The following is a 16,540-nucleotide window of genomic DNA, read 5'->3' as shown; positions in this document are numbered from 1 at the left end:
AAACACTTCAAGAGTCAACATGCAGCAAACATCGCATCTGGGGTCTCTCTTGGATCCATGGACCTTATTGCAAGTCATGTGGCACTCATAAACGAATTTGATGCATATTTGCAAACCAAGGGTCATGGGAATGCTGCATCAACCTCTCAAAATGAAGATGGAGGACACACTGCCATGCTAGGGCAATTTGCAGAATTCCTTGCAAGTAACAAATCTACACGCATGAAGAGGCCTCAAGTATACTCAAAATTTTCTCCACTGCATTACAAACAAGCACTGAATGTGATTGTTGGATTGTTGACTCTAGTGCCACTGACCACATGACAAACTTTCAAATTTACATGATTTTCAAGCATTCAAAAAACCCTCACTAGTGTCGGTTACAAATGGAAAAAATGTGTCATTTTTGGGTAAGGGAAGAGTTAGTATATTCACAAATAGTAATGAGTCATTAGCCCTTTATGTTCCCTCATTTCCTTTCCAATTACTTTCTGTAGGAAAGATTACAAACTCCCTAAACTGCCATGCCATTTTCTCACCAAACAAAGTTATTTTTCAGGATATCATCACCAAGAAGATGATTGGTGAAGGATTCCTTCTTAACAGTCTCTACTACCTGTGCAAAAAAAAATGTCATGCCTAGAGGCCTTCAAGCCGGACCGAAGTATTTTGAACATCAACAACTATGGCACCAAAAGCTTGCTCACCCATCTGAACTTGTTTTGTCAAAGTTGTTTCCCATGTTTTGTCAGTCACCACTTAAATGTGAAACATGTCATTTTTCAAAGTCAGTTAGACTACTTTTTGGCACGTCTGTTTTTAAGACATGTAAACCATTTGAGATAGTACACACTGATGTTTGGGGACCTACAATTGAATCAATGGATGGTTACAATTTTTTTGTCATATTTATTGATGATTTCACTCATACCACCTTTCTATACCTCATGAAATCAAAAAGTGAGGCTTTCTGCATATTCAAAGATTTCCATAACCTTGTACAAACTTAATACAACTCAAACATTAAGGTACTTAGGTCGGACAATGGCATTGAGTTTCTATCCAATAACATGGTTTAGTACCTGAGTTCACAAGGGATCATTCACCAAACCAGTTGTGTAGGGACACCTCAACAAAATGGGGTATCAGAAAGAAAGAATAGAGGCCTACTTGAAAAAACTCGAGCATTAATGTTGCATATGAATGTTCCCAAGAGATATTGGGCACATGTTGTTCTCATTGCTGCCTATATAATCACCAGACTTCCAAATAGAGTATTAGGGTTCAAAACTCGATATGAAACCCTACTCAGTAACGCAATCAACTTGGCACACTTTAAAACCTTTGGTTGCAGCTACTTTGTTCATGTGCAAGCACCTAATCGTGACAAGTTAGAAGCTAGAGTAATGAAGTGAATATTTGTTGGATACTCACCAACTTAGAAGGGATACAAATGTGTTGATCTTATCACAAAGAAGTGTATTGTGTCCATGGATGTTCGTTTTGATGAAACGATACCCTACTATAAAAGAAAAGGCACTCATGATGATGAAAGTGAGACCTTGAGTGATTTGTTTCCCCTACCAAGAGTCACTGATCATGATACACTAGATAAGGTCACCTCTCAAATTGTCAAAACATTGAAGAAGTTCAAGCTGACTTGATTCCAAGTGAGGGCTAATTACACCCTTAATCAATTAGTGAGCATACAAGTGAAGGGCAAGAAAGCTCAACCCCTCTACAGTTAACCACACCTCAAGAGGCCAGGAGATATCCCGCTTGAACAAGAAAGCCACCAGCCAAGTTGGTAGACTATGTTACTTATCTCAAGGCATCCCCTCACTATGACTCTGAATTACAACTATTTTTTACATTCTCACACTACGTTTCTCACTGAAGTTGCAAATAATGTTAAACCTAGCACATTTCAAGAAGCAAATCAATCACCTCAGTGGAGAAAGGCAATGGAAGAGGATTTACAAGCATTAAGTCACAACCAAACTTGGAGTCTTATTCATTTGACATCTAGCAAGAAGGTTGTTGGCAGTAGGTGGATATTCAAAGTAAAATTCAAGGATGATGGCTCAATCGAAAGGCACAAAGCCAGACTCGTTACACGTGGATTCACTTAGACCTTTGGAATGGATTACAATGAAACCTTTGCTCCAGTAGACAAGATGAACACTGTCAAAGTTCTTTTGTCTGTGGCAGTTAATCATGGATGGTCATTGTACCAAATGGATGTAAAAAATGCATTTCTCCATGAAGAATTGCAAGAGGAAGTGGGTCAAGCTCAAAATGGTATGGTATGCAAGCTTTACAAGGCTATTTATGGTCTAAAGAAATCTCCAAGAGCTTGGTATGCCAAGCTTAGCTCAGTTTTGGAAAAGGCTGGTTTTCTCATAAGTAATGCAGATTCCTCTCTATTTGTTTGAACTAGCACAAGAGGAAAGTTGATGACTCTTATCTATGTGAATGACCTTATAATCACAAGTGACAATGCAACTGAGATTGCTAGTCAGTTTATGCATTCTCCCACTATTGATCATCTCAACATTGTTAAATGGATTCTTCGTTATCTTAAAAGGTCCATTGGGAGAGGAATTCTCATGCAAAATAACTAAACTACAAGCATAAGTGGTTACACTGATGCTGATTGGGCAGGCAATGCCATTGATAGAAGGTCCATGATAGGTTATTGCATGTTTATGGGAGGCAATATTGTACCTTGGACAAGCAAGAAGCAACAGGTCATTGATCGATCAAGTGTAGAAGTTAAGTATCGCACAATGGCAGGCACTGTATATGAGCTTATTTGGCTCTATGCCTCTCATGTGTGATAATCAGGCAGCCATGCACATTGCTGCTAATCCTATATTTCATGAAAAATGAAGCATATATAGGTGGATTGTCATTTTGTTCGATCTCAGGTACAATCTCAAGTCATTCACACTGTGTTCACTCGCAGTTATGATCAATTGGCTGACCTATTCACTAAAGCACTGCCATCTGCTCAGTTTCATCATCTTTTAGGCAAGCTTAGCTCGATAAATCCCCTCGATCCAGCTTGAAGGGGGGGTGTTGAAGTATAATTATTGGAAGATATTTGAGTGATGGGAAGATATGCATGGAACACTATGGAGTGACTGATGGACCTAGTTGTCACGGGTATGGTCCCTGTAATGGCTCCCTCAAATTAAGGATTAGTTGACTTGTTGATATGGTTTTTAGTTGTTTGATGTAATCCCTTGATTTAAGGATGTTGATAGCTTTAGGGTTTACCTAGTTGTTAGAGTTGTTTAGGGAAAGGTTGCTTGGAACTGGTTCCCTTTTCCTTTTCTATATATTCTCCTTGTACTTTGATTCATCAATCTATGAAACATACAGTTCAAACAAACTTAAAATTCAACACTACAAACAAACTTAAAATTCAACACTTAGTTAACACAGCAAAACAAGTGGCAGCAGAATCTTAACTTCAACACTGCCTGTTAATGCTTTCTGCTTCACACCTAGAAGCTCTCTTAGGTAGATGAATCTATCTTTTGGTAATGCTTTGATGAAGGTATCCGCAGTTTCTTCTGTCCTACAGTAAAAGATATCCACTTCCTTTTCTTCAACGACACCTTTAATTTAGTAATGTATCAATGCAATATGTTTTGATTTGCAGTTACAAACAAGATTCTTGCTCTTGGCAATAGTAGACTTGTTATCGCAAATAATAGGAGTTGTTGATTCTTGCTTCTCAACAAAGTCTTGCATAATTCTTCTTAGCCATATTGGTTGAAAAGTTACCATTGATGCAGACACATACTCAACCTCCGCAGTTGATAGAGCAATTAATTTCTTCTTGTTAAATGCCCAAAAGAATACACCAATTCCAAGTTTAGAATTACAACCATGTGTTTTTCAAGTTATTAACACTGCCTCCCCTATGACTATTACATAACCCAACCATTTTGGCTCAACATTCCTTTCATACCTAATATCAAAGTCAGTGCACCTTGTATGCATGTAAGGGTCGTCTTTGGAACTCCATAGTGAATTTTAGGCATCATAAATTTGGGCAACATGCTTGCGACATACATGATACTAGTCTAATTGTTGTCAAATACAACAAACTCCCTACTAGGCTTCTATACATATATTCTTCAACATCACCACTACCATCATTTTTTTTTATGAAAATTTTTATTCCCAACTACAATGAAATACTTCATCACAAAAAAAATGTGTTCTAATATATCGTTTCGTAACACAATTATATCGTGAAAGATTTATGTTTCTTTGCTTGAACATTAGGGGGAAATGGCACCCACTTGATCCTCTCAGACACTTATCTCTATTTCTAACATTGAGATTGAATAAATTAATGAAGAATTAGTTGATAAAAATTAACAAAGGTGTGCAGTACTTCTAATTGTTGTAGTCTTAATTAGGTTAGGAATGTGATTGTGTAAATCCTAGGAAATCCGTTTGGGATTTAGTCATATCTTTAGATATTATCCTATTAGAGTTGTAATCCTATTGGGGTAAGGAATTAACCTTCCTACTACTATAAATAAAGGCACAATAGAGTCAGAAATCACACCTCAGAATTCACCAAATTTGCTATATTTTATACTGCACCTTCTAGCTCAATTATTGTTTGGTTAAATAGGCCTACAACACGTTATCAGCAAGCTCTTGACGTTGTGCTAAAGGGAGTTTGTTCACCTGTCAGGGGAGCATTACATTCTAGTCATTATTTTTGTGATTAACTTATTATTTTATTGAATTAATACATACTATTTATTCAATTTAATTTTTCTTTGTTGAACGTGATACAACGCATTGGAGATGGAATTCTGGTCTTCCGAGAAAAATCTTCTACTAATTCAAAGGCTCAATTTTTTTTTTTTTTCTGCTAATGAGGTTCTCCTAAAATTCAAGTTTGATATTTTTAACAACCATGATGCATGAAAACATTTCCCATGATGCAAAAACCACTTTCATTTACATTTACCGTGCTATACATACATACATACATACATACATACATACATACATATATATATATATTGTATATTGCATATAATTTTCAATATATAGTTCATGCGTACGCAAGTTATAAAATCGTTATGTGGAATTTGTGAGTCAAAGAAAAACAAGAAAATAGAAGCAACAACCAGGGTTTTGTAAACCCTAAAAAAAAAAAAAAAACAAAAACAAATAAAATACAAAAAAAAGAGGAGAAAAAATCCTAATTTTTCCTAAGCCGAGTCCCTGAGCTCATTGAGTTGCGGCTTGCAGCAACCAAAACGAGTTGAGTCGAGGAGCCAGCAACTCCTGCCACCAACACACATGGAAGACATCATTGTCTTCTTCCCTCTAGCTTGTACCTCAATGGAATCGATGAACATCACGCTCGCTAGTAGGTTCCGGTCGCACCAAGGGAGAAGGATAACAAAGAAAAGGAAAGATGCAGAGAAAAGATAAAGTTTAATTCATTTCATACCAAAATAGGGATTACAATAGGATTGTATATACCCACATCAGTCACCCTTGATAACCCAATGCTGAGTCACCATATATATATATATATATATATATATATTACAAGTTAAAGGAAATTAGCTAAGTCATAGTAAAGTCCTCACAGGGCATGCCCCTTAGAACAAACATGTCCTAAGGAGACAAACTCCAGAAAGTGGATCAAGATCGAGTCAGCATCCTCCCAAGTAGCGTTATGCTTCGAAAAACCTTCCCATTTGATTAACCAACAAGTGACGGCTTTATCGGCACGTTTGAACATGCCACATTGCAGGATCTATTGGGTAACCACATGAAAAACCCATCCGAGGAAACAAGTGACAGAGTTGAAGATGTTATTGTATGGGTGCCAAGTTTTGGTTTGAGTAGCGACACGTGAAAGGTTGGATGAATGTGTCGACACTCTTTGGCAGTGAGAGGAAAGGTGTGTGCGAGGTAGGAAAGCCCACCAATCTATAATTGTTCCCCTGCACCAAAAGCTCCATGACCTTGAGTAGGAAATCCCATCCAATGAACCCTAAGGTCTCTAGCCAGTCCACCCTGAGAACCATGTTGCAACTTGCGACCACCAACCCAAGAACCATGTATCAACTTGATACCACCAAAAGGTGGAAGTCACTCTGGAATATGTATCCCTGAAGGCACATCGAGACTTGATGAGCCACGCCTTTTGTGCGAAAATACTAGCCTGTTGCGACTAGACGGCCTTTGTTCGTGATGCATCAACATTCAACACCATAGGGGCATCCAGAAAGCTCTTATCAACCCCTGAGTTGATGAACACTTGTATCAGTGTCTAGAGAATGAACCCCTCCAACTACATTACTCTACCACAAGAACGCTTAGTGGCAGAAATAACATTAAGGGCAATAGGATTCTCTGGTTGTTCTACTGAAACTAAGAGTGATGGAACCAAGTCGGGTTCCATGGTAGGATCCAGATCGTCATCATCCACCAAGAACATGAGAATATAGGACCGTTGGCACCAATGTCCAGGGCGATATTGGTCATCATAATTGAAACAGAGACCTTGCTCGTGGCGGGGGGCACATCTCGGTTTAGGTGAGTCGTAGAACTGGTTTAGGGGGTAGGAAGGTGGTTTGTGTTGGAGGTGGCCGAGATATGGAAGGTGGGGTAGAGCAGTTGGTTGGATTGAATGGGTAGGATGGTGGTTTATGTTGGAAGTGGCTGAGATGTGGAAGGTGGGGTAGAGTGGTTGGCTGGAGAGAATGAGGATGGTTTAAAGGTGTGGGGTGAGAGATGAGAAAAACAGGAGTGCACAACCGGACAATGTCCCTGTTTGTGCTTGTAAATCTGAGCGAGTTCAATGGCCCACGTGAGGGAGGAAGGCCCTTAAGTGACCACATCGTCTTCTAATTCTTCTTTGAGACCCCTTAAGAACGCCCCCCACCTCAAAAGATGGGCATCAGTCCAATCTGAAGTGCGACACGAGTGGCGAATGAAATGGCCCACATATGTCTCAACCGTGCCCATCTGGGTGATGTGAGAAAGCCCCACATATGTCTCAACTGTGCCCGTCTATGTGATGTGAGAAAGTGCCATATGTCGACCAAAAATGTTGTAGCAATTGGATCGTGAATGTCGCCCAAGCTAAGAAAGGAAACCTTATTTTAAACAAACAGAGCCAATGGCAGCATCTCAGTTGAGGTGCAGACCCATCCATAGGGATCTCATGATAATTTAGGAATTCCTCAACCACAACAACCCATCCATAGGGATCCTTCCCAAAAAAATGAGGAAGCTCAAACTTCAAATGTTTAGGTCCAGAAAAGGTAAGGGAAGAAGTTGGTAGGGTTGGGCGTAATAAGGCTTGTGGGTCAAGGGAGGGAGAGGTGAGCCACTAGAGGATTATGGAAGATACTAGGAAGTGGAGGGAGGACTCATGGACTGGGTGAACGGTGGAAATGGTGGCGGGGTGTACGAGAGAGACGACGGTCTCACGGCCATGTGGGTTCTAGTAGGATGGGTGGTGGTGATGGGTTGGAAAGATGAGAGACCCCACGTGGGTGGAAGGATAGGGTTGTAGGCTGCGGAATAGGGGGCGGATCCAAGAGAAATGGGTATGGAGCTGTTTGGGATCTGAGAGGTAGGTTGGGGTGGGGGCTGGGTTTTGAGGGAGCAGAGTTCTTCGAGCACTGTCTGCTAAAATTGTTCCTACTGAACACAGTGGACGAATAGATCAACGAGAGAGTGATGTAGATCGGCGAGGTGGTGCTAGAGATCGTCATGGCGGAGGTTCATCATTGTCATCGAATCCTGAAATTCCTCGAGTTGAGTGAACATTTGTTGTTGCTGAAATTCATGGTCAAGCTCTATCTCGGACATATCAACCACTGTCGCCGATGCTTTGCTCTTGCCCATGGATGCACACCTGGGCTCTGGATACCAAATGGTAGGTTCCAGTCGCACCAAGGGAGAAGGATAACAGAGAAAAGGAAAAAATGCAGAGAAAAGATAAAGTTTAATTCATTTCATACCAAAAAGGGATTACAATGGAATTGTATATACCCACATCAATCACTACAGAGAAAAGACCTTGATAACCTAATACTGAGTCACCATATATATATATTACTCCATTACAATATAAAGGAAATTAGCTAAGTCATAGTAAAGTCCTAACACTCGCAGGTGCACCCCATCACCAATTCTTCGTGGATGATGCACACCGGCAACATTAGAAGACATCACCCTATGGCTAGATCGTCGACCACAAAGACGGAGATCAAGAATTCCGTATGAAATCTCATTGGAATCCTTCTAGACACCCAGACCTCTGTGTTGGAAATCACATCCAACTGCCTCCTCGACTGATTTTGAGGCATGCTCTGCAATGAACAACGGCAACGTCCCCACCATCAGCATTAGGATTCCGTTGAACCCACTACTCAGAGCAACCCAACCCAGATCCGGTATATGTTGGCCAACGAGTTCCAACCCCAATTTACTAGGCTTCTGCTCCTTGGACATACCTGCTACCTGATACATAAAGTTTCGAATTTAGTGCCTTTGAAACTCGAAGTTTTCAAAAAGCAATACACCCCATGGAAACCCGAAGTTTTTCATGTAAACCATGTCTTAAAACCTGAATGTTCTAACTTTGATGCTTATGGAGGTTTATTTGTCATAGCACTAATCACAATCTTATTCCCTCCATTCAATGGATGTGGATTGATGAACTATCACAAGTTTGATTTCACTAATTTGGACGTTTCTAATATAAATAGCTTTATGTCGGTACAAGATGTGAATCTTTACTTTAACTATCAAGAAGTTGAGAAACCATTGAAGCCAACAATGGCATGGAAGAGCTGAATAAGCCTCTGCCATGATCTTCATTTGAAGACATATATTGAAGCTTTACAACAAAAGTGCCTAACCAAAGAGGATTCCCAGGCTATTTGGCTCACTCTATGAACTGTTTAATCAAAAGATGATTTCTTGAAGCAAATCTTGATTGAAACTTTTTACGTCCATGAATGAGTATGATTATGAAGTTTATAAAATCCGATCAAATTATGACTGGAGAATATTTTTCTCATCCTTCCATGTTTCTAACTCACCCCTGAAACAACAGGTTTTGTACGGAAGAAATGAAAGCAAGGTAAAGTGTAGCGAATTTTGGGTTTCAGGGAGTAAAGTAATGATTTGTTTGAGTTCCAAAGAACAAATTGGATCAAGATGGGGTTCCAAAAAACGTAACAAAAAATAAGCCTTTTGAAAATGACATCAAACCTAAAAAGCGTAGATGTGCTAACCTTAAATACGTCAAGAAGTAGAAGATTTTTCTTTTTTTTTTTTTTTTTTTTTTTTGAAGACGCGGACAATTTTATCTAAACTCATTGACCACCATTTTGTTGTAGATAATCTTTGTGGATTGCTTCATTATTCATTTCACTCGATGTTGTATTACACAGCATAAAAACAGTTCATGACGTCTTGAATAAAAAGTTGATTAACCCATTGAATATTATACTTGGACACGATTAGCTTTGCTTTCCTAAACCCTAAACCCTATACTTTGTAAACCATACAACATAATTATTGATGATTAAATTACTAAAGGTCGATTAATGCGTCTATGTTTGATTGGTGACACGTCACATTGTTTACAAATTTAATCTAAATTGTTGGGCTACTTAGCATTACTCTTCCTTTACTTGGTCTTCACTGTGGATCAGTTTAAAATACAATCAACATTGAATTGATGAACACAATTTACAAACAGATAAATATCATCCGATGTTCATCAATGTGTCTGAGTCTCACAGGGAGACAAACGAGCACAAGAACGCGAGACAAACATGCACGAGAACGAGAGACAAACGAGTACAACGCCTAACCATAACAGGTGGATTTTTACAATGGGAGAGCTTTAGGATTTTTCATCAATATAAATCCCCGAATACTGAAACTTTTCAAGATGATGCATGCTACGGTGACAGGACACCAAAGAACACTAAACCCCGCCAGCATGTCTTTACTCTGTACATTTGTGAAAAGGAAACAGCGAGAACAAAAGTTCTCTATCCAATTGGCATGCTGTGGATTAAAATAAGGCATCTATCTATTGGCTCTCGCAATCTTCTTCAGAAATGTTAAACAAGACTTTGGGAAGTGAGGGAAGCGAGGCAATCCGAGGCAGATGAAACAGCAATTCCGCAAAGGAGTCTTTTCTTGACATGCCTGATGCCTTCTTCCCGTCAGAAACACCCTCTTCAGAATCCTTGACATCAGCTCCAGATTTATTGTCAGGAGTGTAAATGGGCCGAACATCGCTTCCATTACCTGATCCTTCAACATGACTATCACCATCAACCTGCGTTTGAGCTGCAGCAGGGTCCTTCTGCAGAAGGCAACAAAGAGAATTGACCCTTGACATGAGGGATTTCTCATCCGAAGCTGTTGTAAATTGAGTGTCGCTCAGCAGGTATTGTGCAATGCCCTCTAGCATGTCCTGGTATTCTGACTGTTGATCAGCAGAAGGCAGATTTCCAGAAGTCATTTGTTCTGAAATACAGTTTCCAATGTGACTCATAATATCACTCATAGACATCGATGGCTGAAGCCCAGGCACTTTTATTTGTTCCCAATTTCTGCCCCCCCTGGAATCAACAGCTTCAGAGCTGCCATTTCCTTCAATTGCCTGAGCATCCATAACTAAAAGGATATGGTCAATCAGTGATTCAGTGATTAATAGACAACAATAAATACCAAATTTACCTAAAGCTTAAAAGAAAACCTATACCCCTCAAAACAGAAGACAGACAAAAAAAAAACAAAACTTTAAACCCGAATCATAGTAAGCAAGCAAAATAAACATCATACCAGGATTTGGATTACAAACCAAATCAGCATCAAATGAAATTTCAAAACAATGTTTGAATTATAAATGACTTCACAAATATAAAGGAAAAACATTTGCCAAGTCCTTATATTTAGGAAATCTAGAATCTCTGCACTCCATAGTTTGTGAATTAAAACGGTCAGTTAAAAGAAATATGAATAAGGACCAGGTATACACCTGTGTTCCAGGCATCCAAGAAGCAATCCACTGCGCCATAAAATTAAAAAAAAAAAAAAAAAAAAAAAAACTTCTAGCTCTGTTTAACATGATGGCAACCAAGAGACTAGAAGCAAGAAGAGAAAAAACAAAGGCGGTCCTTATAAATATTGTGCTACATAGAAAAGCCAAGTCGATTTATTATACCTGAGCTGGGGGAAGGTGCTTCTCTGGACTGATATTCGAATGTAATAGAAGCTGTATCCTGCTGGTCAACCTTCAAAGAAGATGACTGACTTGCAGATGGTGAGGCTATATCTTGGAAACCAGCAACAGAGGAACCTTTACCATTCGGTCCATTCCCCAGTTGATCAAAACCATGGCTTTTGGATTCGCCTGGATCTTCAAAAGCAGAAGAGCATGGTTCAAAATATGGTGATTCCATAACAATCTCTAGCTGCCGGCTTAAGAAACAAAGTCGTGTGTCACACTGGATAAGCTTTTCAAAATGTTTGTTTAATAACCCTTGTGGGCATTGCAGAACATGTTCCCTGTAAAACAACAATGTCAAAGTTTGTCTATAAATGTCACAGCATCAATTTTTGCACCTGAACATATGGCTGATGCACCTTCAAATAGACTGAAAACAAATGTCTCTTGAAAACATGTCCCAAATATCAATTTAACAGTCACAAGGAGTATCTGCACTCTCTGTCGTACAACATGCCACAGTTTCACAATTGAACAAGTATTGGCACAAACATAGTTCATTTATCAACATCAGGTGGAAAACTCGAGTTACTAATAAAAACAAGATAAATATTCGAAGCAAAACACGAGTGTCAACCGAACCCAAAAATTAACCACCAAAGGAGATCACCAATAATGCATTCTTTTTATCTGAGACCACCGCCTAGAAAATACATATCTGAGACCACCGGCCAATAAAGGAACACATCTGAGACATTCCAAAAAAATTAAAAATAGTATCGAGCAGGGTGAAAACATAGCACAAGTGTACACACACGACAAAAGAAACTAAAAGGTGGGAACTTTACAGCTTAACAGTGACATCAGCCAAATTAAATTTAAGGCCTTTTTCCAAAGGAAATGTTAGTAAGGATCGCAATCACCAATTGAATTTTACCTGTAAGTGCTAGCTTGTCCGTCAGTAAAATCTGCTGTTGCCTGCCACAAGGTGTGCTTTCTAGGTTGGGGATTAGTCTCCCGGAAGAAAAGGGGTTGTCTAGCCAACTGTAAATAGAACAAAGCACTAACTTAAGAAATTCAGATACAACATAATCATATTGAGGAACACACACACAACATACAGAGAACATAGGAAAGGAAAGACAACATTACCACAACAGTCAAAGTACCAGGTCCATCATCAGGACAAGTTGCTTTCAGAGCCATAATATCTGACCACTGGATTTCTATTTTACTCTTGAGACCAACTTCGAGAACTTCCCAAACAAGCTTATGCTTAGCAAAGTAACACTTCGCCACTAAATCTCCCTCGTATCTTGATTTGTACTGCATCCAAAAGTAGTTTCAGAAATTTTTAGCCAAATGAATCCACTCAATATGTCAAAATATAAATAACTTAAAAACTAGTTTAGATGAGTACCTCCCAACTCCCAATACTTAAGAGTGAAGCTGGAAAATTTGAAGCCTTCAGCTTATCCGCTGTCCCCAACGGAGCATTTACTTTACACTCCTTTTTAACTCCAGAGTTAAGATTTTCAATCTGTGTAGCTCCAGCTGCAGCAGCACTCCCTTGAGCAAGCTTCATTTGAATTAACTCCAATAGGGATGGGCTCTTTCTCAGCCTCAAACCCAAAGGGCTAGGCTCATCAAGTGGATTGAACTGTGACGGTGGGACAGCAAACACATTATCCCCAATACTCCTCTGCAACTTGATCAGAAAAACCAGCAAGAGAATATTTCAAAACACAATCAACTTTATGCAATGTAAAGGAACCAATCAAATCTTTCATCTAAACATAATCAAAGTTCAAACAAGCCAAATTTCAAAATATTATATTATGGCCTACCTAAGGGAGCTCGAATTTGTATATTTACATTTCAATTGATGGCCATGAAATATTATTTAGTATAATGAATCAATAATAGATAAGAAAATGGTAACTTTATGAACTATAAAAGATAAAAAAATATAATCCTCCCGTGCATTTTCCAAGAAACTAAAGAGATCGCTACAATCTTCCAAAACAATCTCAATCATTAAAGTCACAAGATTTATAGATTTACCAAGCTAGACAGTCACATATAACAACCAGAAACATTAATTTCTTTGAACCACCATTTCTGATTCAATAATACGACAAATTCAAAAGAGAAACGGATAAAAATTCAATTGGTCCAGATTCCAAAGAGAAAAAGCAGAAGGAAAGAAACAAATGATTAGCAAAGAAAAAATAAGCGAACAAATCAGAAACAAGATACAAAACCGAACCTCTTGAAAAGCAGGAGAGGGTTTACAACGTTTGTTGAGCGGGCCATGTTCCTCTTCTAAGGATTCCTCAACCTCCAACTTCACCGGTACCTTTTCCGTACACGGAATTGCATGGGTTTCTGGTCCGAAATCTCCGGATTTCATCAACTGCACCATCAATTCCTTTCCCTGAAACAAAGTTAGAACAAAAAATAAAAAATTGAAGATAAATCCAAATTCCCAAGAAACAAATTAAGGTCTTTGATATATAGAAATGGAAACAAAAGATTGATTGATTGATTGTCAAAACCCTATGCTATGCTATAAGAAAGGAGAATTGTTCAGGTTAAAAAAAAATGGCATTGGGGACTATTTTCTCATTTTCCGATATTGGTCGTTTCAGATGATTGTTCTTGGATTAAGCTACCACACACATTGTCACATCTCAAAAATAAAAATTCTATTTGTCATTTCCACTTTCCGAAACATATTTTAGACATCGGTTTTGTAAAACATTACCAAATGGGTCATAAGCTTTCTATAAATACTTTGAATTTCTTCTAAATGTTTTCATGACCTTTTCCAGTGCATGTATATTAATAAATTACATTCTTTAATTTTGTTGGTTCAAAGTTGAAAGTTCAAATCACATTCGGCAGCAAGAAACTAATAAATTCACAGAAAGCAAAAAGTTGAGATTTTCACCTGCCGATCCAGCAACAAAAGCAAACACAACAGCTCCAATCCAAAGGCCAACCCCTTCCGCAACACAAAACCCTACGTTTCACAAATTAAAAATTAAAAATCAAACCCTTGTAACGGAAGCCAAAATTTAAGCTGAAACCCGTAAATGAAATTGAAATTGAACAAAACCCTAAATCAATTGAAACCCCTTGCTGATATTGAATAAACAAAACCCCTCCCTGATTTCGAAACCTGAAAGTCGACCTCATACCTTAAATTTGAGTTTCGAACTTGAAGAGAAGAGAGAAAATGGATTCGTCCGAAATTACAAAGAATTGAAGCTTCCGGTTCGAATTTAGGGTTTGGGATTTGGGACAAATTGGGAATTTGGGAGTTTCAAAAAAGGTGGTTGCCGATGGATACTGGAAGGGTGTTTTTAAGTGTTTCGGGAAGATCCTGTCTGGTGTGGTGCACGATAATTACCTGTACTCTAGACCCACCGGTGAAAATCCTGTCTTCCTTTAACACACGTGTATTTTGAAAAAACAAAACGTGATACTTGGAAAACAAATACGTAATATTTTATATAAATGTTTTTCAGTGTCTTTTTTATTTTTTCTCGAACAATATATTTTATTATATTACATGTTAGATTATTGAACGATGAGATTTATACTTACGTCGTTATATAAGAGCTCAACATATTTTTTACCACTGCTGTAAAAGACCACTTGCATTTCAGTGTCCTCCTCATAAAAAATTCTATTACTACAAGTCTAGATTTTGAAACAATAGAGGTGACTGATAAGAACCTTCTTCAATCTACCACGTCATTTATTAAATCAATCATTCTCTAAGTAGTATAGATAAATTTAAATGTATAATGTCGTTTATTGAAAAAAATGATATCAGACTGTAAATCTTAAATTTCTTACCATGTTTTCATGACCTCTTCCTCTGCATATAGTAGTAAATTACGTAAAGACGGCTCAATCCAACTTTATTAAAATCACCGACAAAGTTCCTTTGTCATATTTATCATGAGTTTATTAAGTTTTTGAGTTACGCTTGCTTTGATGAACTTGTTCATGCAATTAAAATTTAAATGTAGGGAGATCATAACGGTGCATATCCAAAACTAGCTTCATGCAAATTGAATATAATTCAATGCACCCACTTTTTCTTTTCTCTTTTTTTTCTTTATTTTTTTTATTTTTATTTTTTTGTCAAATTGATTTTGTTAGATTAGTTACTAACGAGGTTTGAACTCACGTCATCATATAAGGTTTCAATACATTTACACCAATATGATAAAGTGCCACTTGCATTCAATGCACACTTACAATTACACAAGTGTGTAAGAAGTTTTAAAAAATTATATGTTTATCATTTCCTTTAATGATTAGTTGCTCCTTTTTTTTTTTTTTTTTTGGAACAAACAATATTATCTACACTAAGGGGAGGGGTAGGCACAACCTCACAATGAACTATCTCCTTTGGCCAACATTTGAATGTGGGTTAGAACTCTTTCATATTCTACACTAATTTTGCCTTTGACATACGAATCTCAGAGGAGAAACTATTTTGCTTAATGAACCAAGGATATATAATGACTAAATGAATTTATAATATTTTCAACATTGGCGAAATTTATTTTGGTGATCCCTGTGTTGAAATCCTACTTTTAAATTGAACAATGTAGTGAAAAAATATTAATTATAACCCTGTAGTGAAGTTCATTATCAATTGCAAACCAAACTAGATTTTCCCTCATATTTCTATCACACATATGGGCAAAAGTATGATTTTAGTTTCCATTGATTGCATCAACTAGTCATAAAGTGTGAAATGAATTTCATTATTTTTAAGTTAAAATAAAGAAACAAGAAAATTACAAGGTTCATATTATCAAACTTGTTGTCACATCCTGGGCTCGACTCCACCGTAGCACGATATTGTCCGTTTTGGGCCCCAACCACGCCCTCATGGTTTTGGTTCTAGGAACTCACACGAGAACTTCCCAGTGGGTCACCCACGCTGGGCGATGTGGGATGCTACACTAGTCGTCACCAACCATATCTCGCATCCCGACCTTAACAGGGCCAAATGTCCAAAACTAAGATTCGAAAAATCACAAAGTACCTAACCACTTCTAGATTAGAATAATCACTTATTATGCAAACACTGAATTTAGTTTGATTTTAGAAGAACGGTGGTGGGTAGGGATAGCTGGCGTATTAAGGTTGGGGTTATGTGAGATAGAGAGAAGGGAAGGTAGTGGCCGGTCAATGTGGTTGATAAGGGCGGGGATTGGGGTGGGATTTTATTTTTTTAGATATATT

The 16,540-nt window shown here is 38.1% G+C and overlaps 1 protein-coding gene across 3 annotated transcripts; it reads right to left on the bottom strand.

The window, feature by feature from the left end:
- Positions 1 to 9,734: 9,734 nt before the first annotated feature.
- Positions 9,735 to 14,690, bottom strand: LOC137737139 (uncharacterized). Of its 3 annotated transcripts, none has more exons than XM_068476529.2 (8): positions 14,470 to 14,690; positions 14,220 to 14,291; positions 13,536 to 13,703; positions 12,687 to 12,968; positions 12,419 to 12,592; positions 12,204 to 12,310; positions 11,264 to 11,607; positions 9,735 to 10,713 (listed from the first exon to the last, which is right to left on the bottom strand). In XM_068476529.2, the coding sequence occupies exons 3-8, from the start codon at positions 13,689 to 13,691 to the stop codon at positions 10,121 to 10,123; spliced, it is 1,656 nt and encodes a 551-aa protein (XP_068332630.2). In that variant the 5' UTR covers positions 13,692 to 13,703; positions 14,220 to 14,291; positions 14,470 to 14,690; the 3' UTR covers positions 9,735 to 10,120. The 3 variants fall into 3 exon arrangements, with proteins under 3 accessions (XP_068332630.2, XP_068332631.2, XP_068332628.2); XM_068476530.2 differs by having other exon boundaries at positions 12,687 to 12,926; positions 14,470 to 14,679; XM_068476527.2 differs by having other exon boundaries at positions 12,687 to 12,974; positions 14,470 to 14,675.
- Between the last annotated feature and the right edge of the window lie 1,850 nt (positions 14,691 to 16,540).

The sequence above is a fragment of the Pyrus communis genome, chromosome 13 (assembly GCF_041283825.1).
Source record: "Pyrus communis isolate YQ-2024b chromosome 13, ASM4128382v1, whole genome shotgun sequence".
Lineage (NCBI taxonomy): Eukaryota > Viridiplantae > Streptophyta > Magnoliopsida > Rosales > Rosaceae > Pyrus > Pyrus communis.
This window is presented reverse-complemented; position numbering and strand designations above follow the sequence as displayed.

Excerpts from the sequence above, each read along its gene's own strand:
- LOC137737139 (XM_068476527.2), bottom strand. The coding sequence starts at position 13,691 with ATGGTGCAGTTGATGAAATCCGGAGATTTCGGACCAGAAACCCATGCA. Across the intron at positions 12,311-12,418 it reads CTGGTACTTTGACTGTTGTG|TTGGCTAGACAACCCCTTTT; the intron begins GTAATGTTGTCT and ends TTCTATTTACAG. Across the intron at positions 11,608-12,203 it reads GGACAAGCTAGCACTTACAG|GGAACATGTTCTGCAATGCC; the intron begins GTAAAATTCAAT and ends GTTGTTTTACAG.